The sequence below is a fragment of the Condylura cristata genome, unplaced genomic scaffold (assembly GCF_000260355.1).
Source record: "Condylura cristata isolate star-nosed mole 26May11 unplaced genomic scaffold, ConCri1.0 scaffold00002, whole genome shotgun sequence".
NCBI classification, from domain to species: Eukaryota; Metazoa; Chordata; class Mammalia; order Eulipotyphla; family Talpidae; genus Condylura; species Condylura cristata.
The window spans coordinates 23,850,314-23,874,000 of NW_004567103.1; the positions used below are offsets into that span (position 1 = coordinate 23,850,314).

The following is a 23,687-nucleotide window of genomic DNA, read 5'->3' on the forward strand; positions in this document are numbered from 1 at the left end:
AGTGCGATATAATTATAATTTGTAAGGAGATAGGAAGTGTGTTTTAACATAACCCAGCTATTTCAGCTTTTCCTTAAGTATCACTTTTCCATCGTTAGGATTTTGAAGAGTAGTGTTTTTTTTTTCTTTTTTGTTCTCCAACCTCATTTTCCCATACTAATGCAATTTTGTTCACTCCAGACCTTTTTTTCTTTTGACGAGTTCAAATTATTTCAGTACCAAGTCAAAGTTTCCCAACTGCACTGCATGAATACACTAATATCTTCCTCAGGCCTCTCTCCCTAACCAACAATATTTAAATACAGGGTAAATAAATTTAGAATTCTGTTCCACAGCTCCCACACTAATGATGAATAGCAGCCCTAACAATTCCCTTTACACAGTGAATACACAGAAATTAAACTGTGTATTCACTGTATTAAACCTGTCCACACAAGCACACAACTTGATGATCTCTCCTACCAGCCTCACCTCACTTCTCCAACTCTACCTGGTTTCCCTGCTCAGAGTTCAAGATTTAAAAGGGACAGGAGGAAAAAAGCCACACAAGTTTTTCTTACTTTATTTACTTTAAATGATTAAGTGCAAAACAAGATTTTATTAACGTATTTTCTTGTGTCTCACAATTTCCCGCTAAAGAAAGAGAACGAGAATAAAAAATATATATGATAGGAACAGAATACACACTGGAATATTAGTGATTATTAAATTAGTTCTGATCTTGAATTTCAAAAGTTCTTTAAGGATAATGATACTCAACTGACATGAGACTGACATTCTGTAGATGAGATTCTGGTTTTTAAAAGAATAAAAATCAGATTCTCAAGATGTGAAAGAGCTTTCTTTTCCCGAAAAGACATTGCTCACTTATTTCTCAATAAGCCACTTTCTAAAAAGTTCCCAAGAATCCTTTAAATATTACTCTCTTGGGCTAATAAATTATAGTCCATTGATTTTTGGATGAGATAACTTTGCACCAATCCCATCCTTCTACTACCCTCAAAATATGCTTGCTTAAACATACATGTACTTTAACAACTAAAATAAAGGACTCTAGACACTAAGTCAAAGGAAGAAAAATGAAGGCTCGGACCTTGGATTTAAAGTACTGAGCAGGAGGTTAACAGCAGCTCTGAAATTATGATGTAAATACGGAAAAAAACAAGGTAGGAAACAAATTTTCAAAAATATTCTGCTCCGACCATGAAAAAATCTTTGCCATTTGAGCTTTCTACAATGAAGGCAATGATAAATACATCGTAAAACTCAAGATATAGAGGAACAAAATATGAGACCTAGCATAGTAAGCAAAGTGTACAAAACAGTGTGACCATAGGCCAGCTTGTAGCACTCAGCAATTAAAAGTCCTGTAGAATCCTTACTAAAACACAAAGAAAACTAATATACTATAAGTAAATCTTCAAAATTTGAGAGCAGTTTAATTGGCTAGGGAGCACAGTGGATTATCTTGCTAACATTCCTGATTTAAGACTTAACAAAATTTGTTAAGAACCAAGCATGGTAGAAATGTAGATATTCCATGGGGGCGGGGGGAATACTGTCTTACTTTCTTGCACAATTATACCCAACAATGTCATCCACATTCTACCTTTGCAGTTTAAATCATATTCATCCTCTAGTTCTTTCCTCTTGAATCTAGACTGAATAAAAATCATCCTATTCCTGACTAGATTAATTTTCCTTCTTTTGCTTCTGTGTTAACTATAATTCCTCTTACAGCATTATTCTTAACTTACATCTCAACTCATCTTGGCCCAGTCTTGATCCATAGCGCTTGATTGGGGTTTTATGGGTTGTTTTTTGGTGAGGGGGCCAAATAGTATTGTTTAAGTACTTTTAGGTATATATCATAAAGCCAATGGTTGTATCAAAATATTTTGTCTGTCTTTTACACATTTTTTAAAAATCCAATTCATGGTACAGTGGCTCTGAAAGTTAGAATAAGACAAATATTACCCCCTTTTTACAGATGAAAAAACTAAACTGCTAAAAGACTGACAATGGAAGACTACAGAACAGGAGCAGAGATGGATCACAATTTTAGTAACCTGGCTTCTGGTCTCTATTATGCTTACTCACAAATTTCAATTATGATGAACTAAATTTTTTTTTAACTAAAATTTTAAAACATAAAGCCACAGAAGAAAAAACATCACGCTTTAATATAAATTGATCCTGACAAAAGCCAAATCCAAAGCCCAAATCTATAGGACCAAGTTAAAGCTCCAAAATCTGAAAATGACATAGGAGACACAGAATTTGATAATCCATACAGCATCTTTCAGAATAGTCATACGCACAACAGTCAGCTGTAGTTTCAAAGACCCTAAAATTTTTTCAGAAAATCGGGATTATCATTTATAATAAACCAAGGACTTCAGCTAAGACTTTAAAGTTCATTAGAAAAATTAATTCTAAACAAAATCTTTAAAAAGTACAAAACTGTTTCCCAGGAAAAGGGAAAATTATGTACAAAAAGATAACCCTAAGAAGAAAACATTCATTTTCAAATACTGAAAAATAATGTATATATAGTATTTAGTTTTCATACAATATATGAAATGGTTCTGAATTATTACTTAGTTACATACTCACCCAAGCGTCCCTTTCCCTGACATAGGGGGGCTGGGGGGTTTCTGAGTTGGAGGTGTTGTACGAGGCAGCCCACCCATCTTCATGTTCTGGGTACTCACCTAAAAAATGTTTGAGGAAAACTCAAATTGTATGTCGCGAAGCCAAATAGTATTTTTGGGAAATGTTATGCCATTTAACAAAGATGGGGAAGGTTTAAACAGGAAAAATAATTAGAGGCCATGCATTTTATATGCAATTTCTACTCTACTTTTATTCCAGTTGTACTCAAAGGACTCTTCCTAACATGAGATTTCAAATGAATATAAACTTTATGCAAAGACTTATTTGCCATTGGGCCATCACACCAACAGATCACTGGTTTAGACTATTTGATACAACAGATCACTCGTTAAAATACTTGATACAATTTCATTCAATTAAAATTAAGTAGGATAACTATAAAACTTTAGTCTTAATAAAAAGTAAATCAGAAATAATGCCTTTATGCAATTTTTTGCCGAGTATATCATAAAAAACAAAATTCATGTTTTCCAAATAAAAGTTTTGATGCACTGCAACTAAAATGTAAAATAAATTGTAAGGTAAACAGAAAACTTAATGTTTTTTAAGCTAATTGTGGATCAGCTTTACAAGTCATTTTCTTAATGTTCCCTTTTGAAGGAATCACCTACCTGAAAACTGCCAGAAGTTAAGAATATTCCTAGACATCTGAATCAGGAAGTTAGGGGTGAGGTAATCCATTCAACTGTGAGCAGTATATGGGCCACTGCCAATGTCATAGTTTCAGTGGGAATCAGATCCACTCAGGCCCAAAATGAAAATTAATGAAGGTATGGAAAGACAGAGTACAGTCCTAAATCAGGAGTCCATGACTCCTCACAACTCTATCCCCAACCAAAAATATAAGTGTAGGAAAGTTGGGTTATCTGGAAACAAGTATGCCACAAAAGGAGCATCTTAGCACTTTTATAAAAAAGTTCTACATATCTGGTTATCTTGATAAGGTAAGAGAACTCATTCACAAATATATCTTAAATGCAACCTCATTTTATTTGAGATTACCTCAAATTACTTGAGATTACCAATGGGTAAAGGTTAATTAATGATCACCATGTAGACTCACACCTAAGCCTATTTTAAATCCCTATTATACTGGATTGTAAAACACTACAAAAGAGGATCTTAGCTTTTTTAATAAGAATATGTCTATTCAAATTATACTTGTAAAATGAAAACTGTAAGACATTACTCCCAACTGAAATCAGAATACATTTATAGTTTCAAATTATCAACATTAAGAAAAACAAATCATAATTGTATACAGAGTACTGAGGCTGTCAAAATGGAATTTGGCTTAAATGGAATCTTTAAATCCTAAAATATTATTTGTTATCAGAACAGGCAATAAATAATAAATAATGTCAAGAAACAAACTCTTCAAATGAATAGTCCAGTGAACAAGTTGTGTGTGATGTTAAAACAATCTTTAATGACAAATTAAATAAAGATTTAAAATGATCTTTGAAATGTCTATATTTTTAAAGTGAAGCATTTATCTGCAATACTTTTGAGACTATTTTTAAACAATAAATACAAAACAAAGTAGTTATCATAAGAATAAAGATTAACTTATCCTCGCTCTACCCCTCATTAATAAGGAGAGGGTTTACTAATAAAATGAAAATGACAGAACTTTTTTAAAAAGTCAATCCACATTTGAGGAAAATTTTAGAATATGACAAATAATAACTTTGTAAATCTTAATTTATGATACCAGAATATTTTTTAAAGTAGTAATCAAAGTCCTTTAAGCTCAACCTTACATTTAAACAACATAAAACCCAAAGTTACTTTAAGTGATGAGGTAGAAGTTGGTGAACCAAACACTATAAACTATCAATTTGCTAAAAACAGGAAGGAGAAGGAACAAGGATAGAAAAAGAGTATAAGAGAATTTTATTCTATACATGGAACAGCTAAAATACTTGAAAATAAGTTTCCAAATTTGAATTAAGGTTTTGGCATGTAAGGTATATTTTTTAAATTGCAGTATCTTCTAAGTCTTCTGAGCTATCCCAAAGTAATATACATATCCAAAATCCCTATAAATATTCAAATAATCCATACTTTAATACTTTACTGATAGTGTACTACCATGATATTAAGCTAAAGAGTTATTCAATACTTCAAAGTCGATTTTTTTTAAAAATGCAAAACTTTCAAATGTTATATTCCTAAACCTTTCTCATTAACCACTTAGAATCTGCTTATATAAAGTTCAGTTAAAATATAACATTAAGCGCTCAGAAGCCTGTACTATTGTTGATCTGAACATTTACTTGAGAAGTACTTAACTTTAGCTTCATTAGTGTTAACTTTACTCCTTTATGGAAAAATCCACTTTAAAATACAAGAGGAACAGTGTCTTACAACTCTATTAGTAAAATAGATGAGGGGAAGGCTACTCCAGGTCAAGGTACCTCTTTTATAAAGCCTAAGGTATATATTAAAACATCTCCAATATGACATTCTACATATTAGCTCTTTATACCTCTTTTCTAATAGTATCACCATATTGTTTTCAAAAGTCTTAACTATAAGTAAACTTTATAATTTATCAGCTGAACTAAAAAAACTTTTTTCAGATGAAAAACAACCAAATGAACACCAGTAAGGCATGCTGTATAAAATGTTAAGAATTCAACTTTCAAGAATGAAGTTTGAGCTCTTCTGAGTTAAATCCCATGTTTCTGGTCCTGAAAAAGGATTTGCTGTTGGGGACTGTTTGAAAGGCACAAAAGTTAATGAGGGTAAACGCAGAGTTCAAGAAGAGCTGATGAAATTAATAGGTTCAGTTTTTTAGATAATCCTATCAAACACCAGGAGACTCTAGGGCATTTGCTGTAACTCATAGGTCTCCAAGCTCAGCTGGGAAACCATTAAACTATCTTATCATTTATAGTCCTTTTTACACTCTACATTTTTTCTTTAACTATTTTCTACCTTAATATGTTAAATTTATTCCATTAATCAAACTTCCCAAAATTGCGTATGTTTTTTCTTTTTCTTTTTTTAAAAGATTTATCTATTTGTACATAAAGAACTGGGGTACAGGCCAGAGGCTCAGGGGCAGCAAGAGGCTTCACCAGAGACAGAGTGGGGAGCAGAACAGGCAGATTGACGAAGTACATTGCTGAGGGGGGCAGCTGGCGGGTCAGGAGAGGTCTGCAACACCATGTGGTCACCTCTGGGGCAGGCGGGAATCGAACTCATTGGAAAGTGGCTTTAGATTCTCAGTGCTGTGCTTTAAACTGCTGCGCCACCAGGGAGGGCCAATTACCATATGTTTTCACCAGAATAAAAAAATATGTATTTACTATATCCTGTTTTTTGCTCTATTTTTTCACCCACCCAAAATTATTAACTTTTTCCACAAGTTTATAGAGAAGGAAGAAAAAACACTAGCACAGTCTAGGTTCCAGGATGAACTAGAACAGTACTCTTCTCACCCAGTCAACTTCACCCAGATGTAACAGCAGCATCTATACAGAGCCACAGTACTCAGGAGTGAAGCTTTTTAGTGCAAAAGGACAAAGATGTTAAGGAGTCTGATACAAGTATCTTTCCTTGTTAAATCATTCTAAAAGCCTCTCATTTTAGCCAAGCTCTCACATAGAATTGATACTGAACCTAAAAAGGTAAAGAAGGAATCAGGATTTGGAGGAAACAAACATGAGATTGCTTAAGTTTTAAAGGAAAAGGGCTGGTAGATTTCTATATATTTTTCCCTCAGTTGATCTTTCTGTGCATGTCTATTTCTTTAGAGATTAACAGATCACTAGTCAAAATTTGAATACAAACTGTATGAGAAAAGAGGCAAGGAAGCCACTTTGCTGATTTGGGACTATTTCTAGCTCCTTTACACAAAAGGAATCTCCTCACATTTCTACCTGCCTTGTTCACCAAGACTGGAGATTTAGAGCCAATACTCCGATCCACAACACAAGAAGCAGATTTGCCTGGGTTCTTTTAGTCATCTCTCTCTCTACCATAAAGTTGAAATTTCTGAAGCCATGGTTAGTAGGTACTTAATGATTCAGTCATCTTTTCTTGTTCTCACTTTCTAAACTAAAGACATAACAAACAGGGTATTTGACAAAATATGTATCTGGAAAAAAAAGTAAAATTCAGCTAAGGAAAAAAACAAAAATAAAATGCATGCTCAGTTGGTAAAAATGCTATGAATAACATTCTATTTCATGGGCTTCTTTAATATACTTATCATTTAAAATTAATTCTATAAAATACTAAAATGTTTCTGCAACGGGGCCTTCCCTGGTGGCACAGCGGGTTAAAGCACAGCACTAAGAAGCTAAAGCCACTTCAGCATGAGTTTGATCCCCACCCCAGAACTGACCCACATGGTGCAGAAGACCTTTCCTGACCCACCCACTGCTCCCCTCAGCAGTGAACTTCATCAGTTCTGCCTCTTCTGCTCCCTACTCTGTCTCTGGTGGATCCTCTGATCCCCCCACACCTCTGACCTACACCCCAGTTCTGTATGCATAAATAAATCTTTTTTTAAAAAAATGTTTCCGCAACAATAAAAGTAGTAGCAATAATTCTTAAATTTAAATTATTTAAGTTAATGTTGGTTTAGAACATGTATATGCTATTATCTCTAAAATTTTTTTTTAAAGATTTATTTACTTATGCATACAGAACTGAGAGACAGGCCAGAAGTGCAGGGGTGGTGAGAGACTTCACAAGAGACAGAGTAGGTAGCAGAACAGGCAGAACTGACTGATGAAGTTCACTGCTGAGGGGAGCAGTGGGCAGGTCAGGAGAGGTCTGCTGCACCATGTGGATCTCCTCCAGGGTGGGGACCAAACTCATGCTGAAGTGGCTTTAGCCTCTCAGTGCTGTGCTTTAACCCACTGAGCCAACAGGGAGAGCCTATTACCTCTAATTCTTGACTTATATTTTGTTCAACAGTGTCATGAGCTTTTGACATTTTACATGTTAAGTACTGTTTAGTTTGAAAAACTCAAAGTGAGATTATGCTGATTATATTTTTTATCTAGTAATATTAAAAAAGAACTAGTTTTAATTTCTTTTGCAAAATACATGATACTGCAACTTTAAAAACACCTTGAATATGTTTTGCTTCTCAATTATTTTGTATTGATGAGTGAAGCAATAAAGACACAATGGTACCAAGGTGTTAAGAAAGCACACCATTTATAGAATAAAAAGGCTATTACACAGGGGAGGGTTAAATTAAGCACAACAGTTGGCCCTCCAAGCCATAACAGAATTTCTACATTTTCAAAAATCCAGCTCATTTTATTCCATAATGACATCTTATAATAGATAACTTATATATCAGTTTTACAAAATATATTAGTATTACAAAATAACCATTTATTCTACAAATACTAAGTGCCTATTGTATGACAGACACTGTTTTAGGCACAGAGTATAGGGCAGTGAACAAACAAAAACAACTGCCCTACTGGAACATGGAGATACCACAAAATTGCATGATGAAAATACTAAGAATTACTTTCTTTTTTTTTTTAAACAAGTGCCAAATAACTCTTTACTCCCCATATGTAATATTCTATATAAGAATAAAGAATGGAAATCCAGCCCTGGAATCTCTTACCTTAAATCTAAGCAACCACTTAATGCATTAATGGAGCAAATAAAAGAGGTAAGGAAAAAAGCATTGAAAGGTTAGTTGGAACTTCAGGATGTGAAGAGAAAGGAAAAACAAAAAGAAAAAACAAGTTAAGCATTAGCATTAAAAAATAATGTTTCAGTAGGTCATAGAAAGAGTGGTTAAAGCAGAATGTGTCATGAACAGGAGTCTTATTCTGATGAAATTATGACACCGTTGCATTAAAAAACTTTATTAAAGATATGTTCATTGATGAACCCCCCTCCCCACCAAACACTCAAATCCAAACAAAGGACCTACATTTCCCAAAAGAGTAACATTAAGTTAAAGAGAAAAAGAAAATCACCTTTTTTACTATATAAGAAAGTAAACACAAATATATTTTATATGCTAAGTACTTTTTTTGTCATGACAATATTAAATTTCTTATTAGTAGTTGTTATTCTTGAATACAGATTTTCCCAAGAGTAAATCTGAGTTATTAAGTTATCCAACCAATTACACAGCCCATTTTAATATGCTCTAATTAGTAATTTAAATGCATGTAAATGTCAATTATAAAATTAAACATCATATTCTAGAAATATCACATATATAGAAACTGAGGAAGAAAAAGAATTTTTTAAAATCTATACTACTATTTTATTTTACCTAGATCTACCTTAAATTTAGATTTAATGGATTTCTAGTCATATTAGTGTAAGGTTTTTTTAATCTAAATTTCCTTACATTACACATAAATCAACTATATGAATTATACTGTTTCACTACAGGCACATATTTATTCAAAGACACATCTGATTAATCACTGTCTTTCAAATCACTGATGGAATGCAAATTTTAAATAGTTTAATATTTAGCTGAAGCTCTGAATTTTTCTTCAGTACAAAAACCAATTTAAAACAAATGTATATGCTTTTGGTATGGTATTTTAAATATACAGCAGACACCCAAAAACATTGTAAAACATAGCCAAAATATCTAACAGCCTATATTCAAAGCAATGGAAATATTAATTTACTCATTGCCTTCACTGACACTATTTCCACTCAAATGTTAATATAAAATTATTTTAGAAAAATTCAAAGTACTGGATTGTTTTAAAGTTCTTTCTGAAAACTAAATCCAAAAGTATGCTGAAAAAAAATGTTGATAAGGTAATACTTAATTTTTAATGAGATTATACCACTTTTATTTATTTACCAAATTTATGTGAACTAAGATGATAACTGATTAAGCAAATGCAATTTAAAGATAAATGTGTTAAACTTGAAAACCTAGCACCAAGAAGCTGCAGGAAGAATAAAATCATTTACAGTAATAAGGGGTTATTAAAACCACAAGGGGACCAAAACTTTGTCTTCTAGGAAAGGAAAAAAAAATGAAAGTTTTCTTTCTAAAGAGTTCTATTGCTCTCAAAAACTTGACAGAAGTTGTCCTTACCTTTACTCCATGTCCAATATCATCTAAAATTGTATAGTCAATAGGTTTTCTAATATAACGAACTGGTCTTTCAAGGTTAGCTGGAGCAATAATCTTATGTGTCCTTGAAGTGTTTTTATTAGTAGTCAAAATACCAATTTCTCTTCTTGCAACTTTCTCTTTATGAATATCAACAGTCTGCAAAATATAAATACAACCCAAAAATGTACAATTCTAATATCCAGAAAAACCCAAATACAGATGTTCAAAGACTTATACGATTACACAAATATGATTACAATTATAATTCATACTCTTAACACACAACTGCTAAATTTTCTCCATCTTGGGACTAAAGAAAGGGTTGGCACACTGTGGCTAAAGACCAAATGTTGTTTTATACAGCCCAAAAGTTAAGAGTGGTGTTTCCATTTTTTAATAATTGAAAAGTCTAAAGATATATATGTCATGATGTGTATAAAACATGGAATTAAAATTTTAGTTTCCATAGATAAAGCTATATTGGAAAGTAGTCATCCTACTTGACATTCAAATTTCAGTGACAGAGGCTAATAGTTACAACCCTGCTCTATGTTGTAAATCTGCAAAAAGTAAAATATTCATTACCTTGCCCTTTAGAAAAAATGTTTGCCAACCCTTAGTTTACTCTAATTTTCCCCTTCTTCATTAAGATTTAGCTCAATATAATAATTAAGACTTGTGATTAACCTAGTTACTTAAAAATAATCTGAGTACAATTTCCATTAGTGCTTAAACAACTGTTTATTTTAAAAGATGGACTTAACAAATACAGTATTAAATATAACTTTTTTAACAGAAAAGCTTAAGTTTGCTTAAGGAAAGCTGCTCTATTATGACAAAAAGCTCAAACTATTTCATTAACTTATTTCATTTAGTTAAAAACTGTTCACATATGATATAATTTAGGACAGAAAGATGTGATTTCACTCAGTCTTATATCAATTTTAGAGGATGGATTTCTCCACAAACATAAGTTATATGCTAAAACAGCATTTTCAAACCACTATTATAATTACTTGAGCAGCAATTTTAAATAAAGTGCAACAGAAACATACTACATATATACACAGCTAAGTACTATTTCTTGAAACATTTGTCATGATTATCAATATATGCATGAATCACGCACCAGGTGCAAAGAAAAAAACAAATTACTAAGGTTTGCAGTCAAAAAACTGAAAAATAGTTAAATTGTTCACCTGTTACCACCATTCTTGGCTCAAACAGCAATTAAAGGATAACTGTCCTTAATTAACCCCCAGTCCTACTTCTACTACCCCTTTCAAAAAGATAATTAGTAACACAGAAATAGAAAAAAAAAGTGTAACTATCATAATGACATCATCAAATATCACTAAGAAATCTGAAAACTATCCTTCTGAACTATCTAAAGTATAACTTGAAACAAATTCATAATCACCTATTACAACCAAGAGATCTTAAAAGCAACAGACTATACATTTCAGAACTGATAAATATTTAAGGATGAAATCAAGACTAGCCAACAAAGTAACCTTTTAAAATTATTTATTTTAAAGACAACAGTAAGAACTTTTTCTTGCATTCTAACTATAAAATCTTTTCAACTGCTGGGAGAGCTATAACAAAAAAAGCTGCATATTCATGACTATTGGAATTTTAACTTCAAAGCAATGAAAATTAACCTAATTTTGAGTAATTTTTAATGAATCATCCTGATTGATTAAAAATATCAGCTAGGGGCCCTCTCTGGTGGCACAGCAAGTTAAAGCGCAGCACTAAGGGACTGAAGACACTTCTACATGAGTGGCATGAGTTGGATCCCCGCCTGCCCCGGAGGTGATCCACGTGGTGTGGCAGACCTCTCGAGACCCGTCTGCTGCTGTCCCGGGCAGTGTACTTCGTAGATCTACCTGTCCTGCTCCCCACTCTGTCTCGGGTGAAGCCTCTCACCACCCCCTCTGGCCTGTACCCCAGTTCTGTGTGCACAAATAAACAAATGTTCAAAAAAAAAAAAATCAGCTAGGGAAAAAAAAAATCAGCTAGGAACATTCTATATTCACCAAGTATGCTTCAAAATAAGAACAAAAAAAAATGGCACTTTTTATATATAGTCTTTGCCATAATAGTAGAAGGAAATCGAAACCATTAAGAATACAAAATATAAGTCCAGAGCCTCCCTGGTGGCCTAAAGGTTAATTCATAGTGCTATGACTACCACTGTGGGAGTTAACCCACATATGGGGTGGCAGACCTCTGCCTGGCTCCCCACACTGTCTCTGGTAAAATCTGGTGAATCTTCTCACCCCAACGGCCCCCTCTCTGGCCTACACCCCAGTTCTACCAAAAAGAAAAAAAAAAATCCAACCAGCCATGTTCAATTTTAAATTTTCATGTGAGAAATATGGGGACTTTTGGAGGATCAAAGGGTAACATTTTCCCACATATTTAAATAATAGGTAGTCACAATTTATAGCAAGCATAGATTTTTCAAATGAAAATAAAATGAAACCTTTTTTAAAATACACCAAAGCAATTACATATTACTTGTATGTCTCTACATATGCAAAAACACACAACCCACAGGCCACTGCATTAAAGATAAAAGAAAAATCACTATAGAAAAGGAAAAGGTCAAAAAACTGTAAGCCTTAATAGTGGACAGCTGGCCTCATTAGTGTTGCAAGGGGTTAAGTCTGAGCACTATCAAGCTGCTGGCAGCCACAACAGCATAAGTCCAATCCCCACGCAGAGAGCTGACCACATGGTGCCTTTAACAGACCTCTCCTGTCTCACTCACTTCTTCCTTCAGCAGTGTATTTCAGTCAACCAACCAACCTGTTCTGCTCCCACTGTCACTAGTGAATCCCACCTGCACCTCTGCACTAAGCCCAGATCTTGTATGCATAAAATTAAAATCTTAAAAAAAGGGGGGGAGGCATAAAATTGGAGTGTCTGCCCCCTAGTAGAGAAGGCAAAATAACGGACAGTCAAAATAATTGTTTAGTTATATGATTTTTCTAGCTGTCTACGCTAGAAAAAATGTCTACCTTTCAGAAAAACTAGAGCAGAACCGGGTTTCACAATAGCAACACTACTGATGTTTGGAGCAATAACTGTTGTGAGTCTCTGACCTGATTATGGGAGGATGTAGAGATGCATCTCAACAGGTAAGTGTAGCCTCCCCTGTTCCAAGTTGTTACAAACATTGTCTGACATTGCCTAATGCCCTCTGGGGAAAAAATTCGGTAAGCTGTTTTTTTAAGATTTATTTATGCATACAGAACTGGTGTACAGGCCAGATTGAGAGGATTCACCAGAGATAGAGTAGGGAGCAGAACACGTGCATCGATGAAGTACACTGCTGAGTAAGTTATAAAACTTACCATGTGAGTCAGCTCTCTGGCCAGAGATTGAACTGGTACTTTGGTGGCTGCCAATAGCTTGATAGTGCTAAGACTTAACTCCTCATACCACCAGAGAGGCCCCCCCAACTGTCAGTTTTAAAAGAACTTTTGCATATCTCTACAAGCATGTTTAGATTAAATATATGGCTACTATGCATTTCCTAAATCAAACTGCTAACTTTTAATAATCCCACATCCTTTTTTTTTTTTTTTTTTAAAATTTATTTGTGCATACAGAACTGGGGTACAGGCCAGAGGCTCAGGGGCGGTGAGAAGCTTCACCAGAGACAGAGTGGGGAGCAGAACAGGCAGATCTACGAAGTACACTGCTGAGGGAAGCAGCGGGCGGGTCAGGAGAGGTCTGGCTTGCCATGTGGTCTCCTCCGGGCAGGCGGCAGGCGGGAATCGAACTCATGCGGAAGTGGCTTCAGATTCTCAGTGCTGTGCTTTAACCCGCTGCGCCACCAGGGAGGGCCCCCCTTTTTTTTTTTTTTTAAGATTTATTTATGCCTACAGAACTGGGGTACAGGCCAGAGGTATGATGGTGAGAGGATTCACCAGGGACAGTATTGAGCAGAACAGGCAGATGTACTGAAATACACTGCTGAGGGGAGCAGCGGGCAGGTCAGGAGAGGTCTGCTGCGCCATGTGGGTCAGCTCCCTGGCAGGAGATGGAATTTGTGCTGCAGTGGCTTCCAAGAGCCTCATAATGCGGTGCTTTAACTCGTTGCACCACCAGGGAGAGCCATCCCACAGTCTTTTGCCTTCATAATACTCTGACACTGTAAAGCTAAGATGCATTAAATGCTGAGAATACTAGTTCTACATTAACTTTTGAAAGAAAAATATTTCAAATTTATGTTGGCTTTCTAAAGCGACTAGTTACAGGACAATAAACTTATTAGAGGCTTCAACAAAAGCACTCACCTGTGAAAAGTAAAACAATGTGGTGAGCTAGCAAAGACCAAATCTAATACAAGAAACTACTTTTTAAAACTAAAAGCCAAAAAATAACCCCAGGAAATAACAACTGTGTGGGACTTAAATATCTACATTCACTTACACTTCCTTTACTAACTTGCTTCTTCATCCTTCAGCTACTGCCAAGCTGATCTCACATGCTGAAGGCTCCCCACCATGATACTTCAGCCAAACCCAGGCTTCTCTAGGGTAACACTTATAGTCTTGAAATAATCATACTGACCTGACCCCCAGCAACCTTGCAAGCCTAAGCACCATTCCCTCATGACCCAAGCACATGCTCAGGCTACAGCAAATGACAGGGAAGTGCTATATATAAAAGTATTTTGTTTTAGGATTATCCATGCACTACTGATTCTAGTTACCGAGAAAACAGTTGACTGTACTGGATAGCACTACCTCAGTAAGATGCCCCTCAGTGTTGGAAAACATCTGCAATCAAACAGTTATAGTGAATTAACTCAGTTAAGTTGGATGTTTTAAAACAGGTCTCCTTCTTATAATCAGTAATTTCATGTTTTAAAGATTAAATTTAATAATTAAATAATAAATATGCTTTAATTTTTTCATTTCATAAAACAAATCAGATACTAAAACATATCGGGTAATTTTCAGTTATTCATTTTGTATAAATTATACATAATAATTAACTAGGACCTGGGAAAATTACATATTGATAACCACTAGTAGTTTTCCCTTAATTTAAATTGACAGCTTTTAAATAAGGTTATGTGTTTAAATGTATTTTTTAAGCAAAAAAGTACATTTCATGACGAATTCATCAGGGTTTAGATCTACTACTCCCTTTATACCTACAAAAGTGTCTTGAAAAGAATTACTTCTATTCTACATATTACTTTGCTAACATTCCTTCTTCTTTACTTGCTACTTTTAACTGCTTCAACACCGGGCCTGTTAAGTTCTAGTCAGCTCATGGGAGTAGGAGGAACACTATTTTGAAGTTCTTTTGGTTCTTGACATCTCTTAATCTTCTCACTCTAAATGAACTGAATTAGACAGTATCATTTGTAGCATCTAAGAGAAGAGATGGGGATGGCTTAAAATAGTTCACAAGTTAATAAAAATTTAGTTTAAATAATATTTTGTAAACCTTTTTTAGCTTACCAAAAATGGATACAAAATCATGAACATAATTCATCTTTAAACATAATACTATACTGATTTTAGAGTTAACTGTGTGCTTGTATGGATATTCAGCAAAATCAAATGTTCACTCTGATAATACAACTTGAAAAATACTTAATGCTAATTTAATTCCCTACTACTCTCAATCTGATGACTAAAAATTTCAGTAAACTCTTAGTGATTCCCAAGAACTGAGAATAACAAGTCTAGAGATGGAATTTCCTTAAAATTTATCATCCTTAAGGCCCTCCCCGGTGGTGCAGCGGGTTAAAGCACAGCACTGAGAAGCTAAAAGGCACTTCTGCATGAGTTCGATTCCCGCCTGCCCCGGAGGTGACCACATGGCATGGCCTCTCCTGATCCGCCCGCTGCTCCCCTCAGCAGTGTACTTCGTTGATCTGCCTGTTCTGCTCCCTACTCTGTCTCTGGTGAAGCCTCTCGCCGCCCCTGCACCTCTGGCCTGTACCCCAGTTCTGTATGCATAAATAAATAAATCTTTAAAGAAAAAAAAAATTTATCATCCTTAATACTAAGGAAAATCACATTAAGAACCACTCTAGGTCCACCCTGGCGGCACAACAGGTTAGGACGCAGCACTACAAGCCAGCTTCAGTACAAGTTCAATCCCAAGCCCAGAGGTAATCCACATGGTGTGGCAGACCCCTCCTGGCCCGCCTGCTGCTCCCCTCAGCAGTGTAATTCGTCAATCTGCCTGTTCTGCCCCCCCAGTTTGTCTTGGGTGAATCCTCTCACTGCCACTGAACCTCTGGCTTGTACCTCAGTTCTGTATGCCTAAATAAATGAAATCTTTAAAAAAAAAAAAAAAAAAAGAAACTACCCTAACATAGCACTGCCTTATAATATGGTGAGTAATATGGTGAGTGCAATGTACACACAACACAATAAATACACTATCCTATTACTATTCTACTTAAAGCTAAGTTATCCCTTAATACAAAAAAGTGCCTGATACTAACCGACCTAATCAATTGTCTTGTTTTGTGAATCATTTGACACTTAGAAATAGGTTTTAGCCTTGTTAAGGTGTTTCTTCCTGATACATAGTTGGTAAAGGCTGTGGAATTCCTATCCTAAGATTCATAATTCAAAGTAATCTGAGGAAAAGTTTAATTGTATCAGAATGATAGAGGGCTTAGGTCCATGGAGCACAGGTTGAGGTGAACAGCAGAGCTAGTAAAACAGAAAGTGGCAGGGTAGGGAGAAGCAAATAGAAATCAAGTTCACTGTGACACGCCCAGAAGAATATGGAAGACAGCTAAGAAATCATATAATCAGTCCTATCATTTCACTGGCAAGAAAACTGACATTCAAGTAAATCAAAAGTCACACAAACCGGCAGAGGAGCCAGAGGTTAGGATCCATTAACCTTTCCCCTCCCATTTCTAGTCAGTTTATTTCCACTAAACTGGAGAAAGAAGCTAGAGCACCAGGAGGCTAAAGAGTGATCAGATTCTTGACCAGAAGACAGGAGAAAGAGCCTGATAAGGAAAGAAATTGAATATCTCAGATAAATAATTATCTGCTGGTCCTGAACAACTTTATCACATAACCTTTAAACAACTCAACAGCTACACAATTCCAATAAACACAAGATCTTGTCTTTGACCTGCCTAAACCTCTATTTCTTTGCTTCTTCAACCCAGTCTCTCCCCATATATTTTGAACCTCAATTATGTGATTTGAAGAAACTTCTGGTTCCCCCAAAAAACATAGTAATATTTTAATAAAGTATAGTAATAGTAAATGAAAATATTTGGAGGGAAACAGTTATTTTAAAAGTAAAGGCTTGGGGCCCTCCCTGGTGGTGCAGCAGGTTAAAGCACAGCATTAAGAAGCTAAAGCCAGTTCAGCATGAGTAGGATCCCCACCCTGGAGGTGATCACATGGCGGTTGGCAGACCTCTCCTGACCTGCCCGCTGCTCCCCTCAGCAGTGTACTTCATCAGTTAGCCTGTTCCGCTCCCCACACTGTGTCTGGTGAATCCTCTCACCGCCCCTGCACCTCTGGCCTGTACCCCAGTTCTGTATGCACAAATAAGTAAATCTTAAAAAAAAAAAAAAGCTTGGAATTTACACCCTATATTAAGAACCTAGCCCACATAAAACTAATTCCATAATCAAGTCAAACCATTAAAGCCAGTGAAAAGTAAAATTTTCAGCAAACAAGGTATCATAAGTGTATAATTCTGTAAAAGTAAAAGCATGTAAAATTACAAAGAAGTCAGACAAATGTATACCTCAAGGTTGATTTTTTTTTTAAGATTTATTTATTTATGCATACAGACTAGGGTACAGGCCAGAGATGAGGGGGTGATGAGAGGCTTCACCCGAGACAGAGTAGGGAGCAGAACAGGCAGATTGACAAAGTACACTGCTAAGGGGAGCAGCGGGTGGGTCAGGAGAGGTCTGCTGCTCCATGTGGGTCACCTCTGGGGCAGGCCTGGATTGAACTCATGCGGAAATGGCTATAACTTCTTGGTGCTGTGCTTTAACCCGCTGCACCACCAGGGAGGGCCCAAGGTTGATTATTTAACATGACAACTGAGTTTTAAAAGAAACCACTGAAAATTATTAATTCCCCATGAAAATAAAAAACAATTTAATCTATTAGTTTTATTTTACTAATTATACATGTGAGTTAATTTACAGTAAAAAAAATCTGTTACAGATTGACTGTTTATTAAGAAAATAGAAAAGATGTTCTCTTACTTGTGAAATATGATTGATTGAAGATTCCATCCTTCTTAGCTGGGAAGCCTGGATATCCAGCATCTGCAATACATTGTTGGCCAAGGTATTTATCAGATAGGCCACACTTGCTAACGACTGTGTAGTGTAAGCTTTGGTTTCTTCTAGGGCTCGCTGCTTATCTGCTGACTAGGGAGGGGGGAAAAAAAATAATTAATTCAAATACAACCTATACTGCTGTAATCTACAAAAATACGCATCAAAACCATTCAGTGCTAATATACTAGACATAATAGTTAAACATGTTCTAAAAACCAATTATCTCTATCTAGTATACTAAACAGCTAAACTATTAACCAAGTGTGCTAATATTTTCATGTTGAATAGATGCATCTTTGTAGAAATAAAATCGAGAGTCTATTGCTTAAAATAATGATATCTGGACCTTCCTGGTGGCACAAGGAGTTTGAGTCTCAGCCCTATCAAGCTATCGCCAGCCACTGCAGTATGAGTTCAATGCCTGGCCGGGAAGGAAGCTGACCTACATGGCATGGCAGACCTTTCCTGTTTCGCCTGCAACTTCCTTTAGCAGTGTCTTTCAGTAGATCTGCCTGTTCTGCTCCCCAATTCCTGTTGAATCCTCTCACCCCCCATACACACCTCTATAGTCTACTCCCCAGTTTTTGTTATGCATAAATAAAAATAGATCTTTAAAAAATATTAATATCTAATGAAAATTTCGAACAAAGGCAGCAACATACAGCTTCTCAAGGTTATGGCTTGGAAAGGTAGCACTGATTTCAATGTACAGGTTCTAGGATACATTTTTGACTTTCTTGAATTCCTCCTTTCCTCCCACGTGTAATGTAGCTATTATACAATGTTTTGTAAAAGGAATAACACAAATGATAATTAAAATCGTAAGAACCATGGCAAATAACAATAAATAAAAAATAGTAAAGTACCCTTTCTTCCCAACCATTCTAAATGTTACAGCTCTATGGAGCATAAATTGCCAAGTACTATAAACTCTACTTGAAAAACAGAGGTCATAGTGAAAAGTAGTTATTTCCAAAGACAAAAAGCAAAGCAAAGATAGTGTTACACAGTCTATGTTGCTAACTGTCAAAAATCATCTCTTGTCCTACTTCTACAGAAAGACTTCGTGGTTCAATAGAAAGTATCTGACCCAGAAACCTTTATCTGAAAGTTAGCTCTACTGTACTATACAAATCAAGTGGGCAAGAGTCAGTTTCTCAGTTTCTTCAATTACAGAGCCAAGGGGAAAAACCTCAAACACTAAGTATGACCCTCAAATAAGATAATGAATGTAAGACCGCTTTCTAATGCAATTATATTTAACAACTGTTATTACCTCTTTGAGCATTCATTAACTGTTCTAAGTTAACTATGCCCCTCTTTTTTCTCCCACACAGTAAAACAGTCAGAATTAACCTTTGATAGGTTTTTATAGGAGCAAAATTCTTTTGCAGAAGCAGTAGTTAACAAAATAAGCAATACTGTTTTAACTTGGAGAGGAAAGAATCACAATATTAGTTTTTGTTTTTGTTTTCTAATTCTTAGCAATCTCAGTCTTACTAAAACTGGAATAACAAGAGTTAAAACCAAATTTGGATGAATAATACTTTTTAAAAAGCACCATGTATACATCCATATAAACCCAAGTAACCTCACTAAAATGAAAAGACAAGCCACCTAAGGTAAGATTATGTGCATATCACACATCCAACAAGGGATTAATAACTAAGATCTATGGAGAACTATTCAACTCAACAAAAGGAAAACAACGAACCCTATCAAAAAAATGAGCACAAGAGTTAAGCAAACCCTTCTCAAAGAAAACATGCAAATAATCAACAGGCACATGAAAAAATATTTATCATTACCAATCATCAGTGTACTGTGTATCAAAATCACCATGAGATGCCACTTTACACCTATGAGAATGGACCATAACAAAAGACCTGTGACAACATATGCTATAAGGTTGTGGGGAAAAAAGGAATCCTCATATACTGTTGACAGTAGTCAGCCCCTATGGAAAATAAAATGGAGGTTTCTCAAAATAGTGTAAGTAGATCTACCATGTAGTCCAGCAATTCCACTTTTAGGTATCTACCCAAAGAATGCAAAAACACAAATTCAAAAGGAAATATATACTCCTATATTCATTGCAGCACTATTTAAAATAGCCAAAGTATGGAAACAAGTAAGTGCCCAATGACAAATGTGATATATATGCACAACGCAAACTACCTTGTTATTTAAAAAAAAAAAAAAGGCTGAAATCTTGCCATTTGCAATAACATGGATGGAACTGGAAGGGAGTATGCTAAGTAAAAATAAGTCAGAAGGAAAAAAAAAAGATACCAGATGAATCACTCATATGTGGCATGTAAAGAAACAAAACTAAACTAAAACAAAAACTAAACTAAAACAAACCCTAGAAATCTGAAGAACTGAGGTTACCAGAGTGGGGAGAGTAGAAGACAGGGAGGGGAGCCAATGGAAAAGGGGCCCCAATGGGTTTCCATGGGGGTAACAGTTACTGTGGTAGAGGGTGTGTAGTCCTCAAAACATAGGTGATGGTTACTTTATGCCTTTGCATATTTTTGACCTGTTTTAAAAAGTCAACTTCAACAACTCACCCCCAATGTTTCTTGAAATTCCCACAGAATTTTTGTTTTGAGATTTACAGTACATACGTGATAATATGTGCTTCTTTCACTGACCCAAACTCCCATGGCTCCTGGCAAGTTCATGAAGGTTAAGGACTATCTTCATAACACATTATATGTTAAGAGTCACACCTGCACCTGTGTGTCCAAAATCCAGGTGTAGGTGGGACTACAACAGTTGTGTCTCCACTGCATATGCAGAAACTTTTTTCTTGGCACTATTCTCTAAAGCATACAAAGTAACAACTAATTATGTAGTATTTAAATTGTATTGGGTGTTATAGGTAATCTTAGAGATGACTCAAAATGTGTAAAACTATGTGTAATGTTACACATAAAACCTGTATTTTATCTAAGAGACTTGTGCATCTACAAATTTTGGTATCCACAGGCTTCCTAGAACCAATGCCCCTTGGTTATCAATGGTGATGACCATAAAATTGCAGAGAAACATTGTTACTTCTATCACCCAACCCGTTGAAGGAAGGGGAGGAAGAAATATAAAGGAGATTCCTTAGATCCAACCTACTTAAAGCTTACTATGTAACCCCTAAGAACATTTAAACTGCGGCTGATAATGAAAAATCAAAACCATACATTCCCTAGATAAAAGCAGAACTATAGTCTCATGCCCAGTAGATTCAAATCATTACTTGTTTCTCCTTTTTACAGCTAGGACCACAGACTAGAGATATAAGGGCACTGAAAAGGGGAAGGAGCAAGAAGACTATGAAACTATATTGAAACAACTGACAAAACATTTCATAATTAAGATATACAGGGCATGATTAACACCTTGAACACATCACATAAGTATTTCTTTTTTGTGGTGGAAAAAACAATTAAAATCTAATTTCTTAAAATTTTATTTTCTGACTAGTACATTTAAAACTTATCTTTTAATAAACACTGTGTTCTGCACGGAAGTCATTCAGAAAACTCCCCAGTTAAACAATCCAGTTCTAACCTACTGGAAGAGTATGATAATACTGGGAGGGTGTGAGTGGGGACACGCAGAAGAGAATTCTCTACAGACCACAACCTTGAGAGAACTTTCTCTTCTCCAATAGGTTAGCTCTTACCAGTCCAGTTAGTCCACTATACTACCTGAAATATATGCAATTTTCTCTGGGTATGAACTATAATTAGATTAATTACAGGTACTTAGTTCTCATTTAGTCAGCCAACCAATCTCTAGTATTAAACAGTTTCTTTAGGACTCTCCATGATTTAATTTAGTTCCAACAGTTCATTTTTTTTTAAAGATTTATTTATTTATGCATACAGAACTGGGGTACAGTCCAGAGGTACAGGGACGGTGAGAGAATTCAGCACACACAGAGCAAGGAGCAGAACAGGCAGATCGATGAAGTACACTGCTGAGGGGAGCAGCAGGTGGGTCAGGAGGTCTGCCGTGCCATGTGGTCACCTCTGGGGCAGGCGGGAATCGAACTCATGGGGAAGTGGCTTTAGCTTCTCAGTGCTGTGCTTTAACCCGCTGTGCCACCAGAGAGGGCTTCCAACAGTTCATTTTAATAAACCCTTCTTCATTGAACACATAAATGACAGACATACTGTATAGTAAGATTATCAAAATGAACACACATTTTCTAAATTTAGAAAGCTGTCGGTATAACAGAGAAAAGCAAAGGAAGTGAGTATGTCAGTACAAAATGATCAGGGATATGAACAATCACATGAAAATGAAGAGGGTAGAAAAACTGGAGGATGTTAAGAAGGGACAGCTGAAGATACAATAATTTCAAAATGAAAAACTAGACAGGAGAAGATTCAGGGATGAAAATCAGTTCTTAAAAGCAATATAAAACTAGAAAATGAAAAAAACTAGAACAATGTCTTCATAATCTGATAATTATTTCTAGTCTGTAATTCTATAACGAAGTCAAAACATCAAAGCTAGTGAAATTGAATAAGATTTTCAGTACACAGGTGTCATTTTTTAAAAAATATTTTACGAAGCCTTTCTCAGGAAGCACTGCAGCATGTACATCCTCAAAACGGAAACCAAGGCAAGAGGAAGCACGAGATCCAGAAAATAGGATCTACATCAAAGAGGCCATGGGAAATCCAAGAGTGATGACAAAGGAAATTTCTGAGGTGACAGCTGTGCAACACAACTAAAATGTCCTTAATCTAGACAATCCAGATCAGAGAAAAAAGGCAAAGTGTGCTAAAAAAAAAATAGTCTCCTGAAATGAAAAATGAAACTGATGTTGGAAGACAATTTTTCATGAGTCTTTACATTTCTGTATATTGCGTGAGCAATTATTTTCAAGGATACCTGTACAGAAAACAGTCTTAAAAGATGGGGTGTCTCGATCTGGAGCCAAGGACAAGCATGCTTACTGACCAATATAAAGAGGCTCCGGTTCAGGTTCTCTATGTTCAGGATTCCTACTAATAATACAACCCACTGTATGTACAGGTATCACCTAACCCTCAACTTATCACACCGAGAATTAAGGCTTCAACAACCACCTCAGTGTGGGGGAAAAAAAGCTGGTGTCTTATATCTTAGCTAGTGCTACTGTTGTGAATAAAAAAGTCTCTGACTGAAGTGTCTCTTCTTCAGACAGAATTCATAAAAGATGGCAGGTTACCCTGCTATCCCAAAGGGTTAAATTTCAGATCCTTCACAGTTCTTCACAACTGAGAGGAAACTGATTAAGTTTAGTACATGGAGATAAGATTTGTACATTCAGGGCAGAGTGTAGAGATAGATATGTAAGTAATTAAAGCCTGCCATAAGCAGTCCACTGTATGACTCAATGGTGGATATTAAAATATAATGGGCTCACCGAATCCAAAATTCCTTACAAGTTACATTGAGGAGACGGAAAAGAACACAAGTATACATCCCAGACATGGGTTTACTGTCAGAACACTGCAATGAAATCTTACAAATATGCAAGTCACAGGAATTTTTTTGGTTTCCTGTGTACGTAAGTTTTATCTGTACTAGATTATGGTGTGCAGAGTGTGC

General features: G+C 35.5%; 1 protein-coding gene across 10 annotated transcripts in view; it reads right to left on the minus strand.

Moving 5' to 3' along the window:
- The window catches only part of ABI2 (abl-interactor 2), a 76,100-nt gene that overhangs the window by 28,154 nt on the left and 24,259 nt on the right, over positions 1-23,687 (minus strand). For 5 of the 10 annotated variants that reach the window (XM_012726716.1, XM_012726720.1, XM_012726701.1 and 2 more), the window contains exons 2-5: positions 18,006-18,173; positions 9,743-9,919; positions 8,285-8,302; positions 2,617-2,714 (exon numbers count right to left, since the gene is read on the minus strand). In XM_012726716.1, the coding sequence (XP_012582170.1) occupies positions 2,617-2,714; positions 8,285-8,302; positions 9,743-9,919; positions 18,006-18,173 (461 nt within the window). The remainder of the gene's footprint in view (positions 1-2,616; positions 2,715-8,284; positions 8,303-9,742; positions 9,920-18,005; positions 18,174-23,687) is intronic. The other 5 variants (XM_012726729.1, XM_004674371.2, XM_004674369.2 and 2 more) reach the window with 1 other exon arrangement.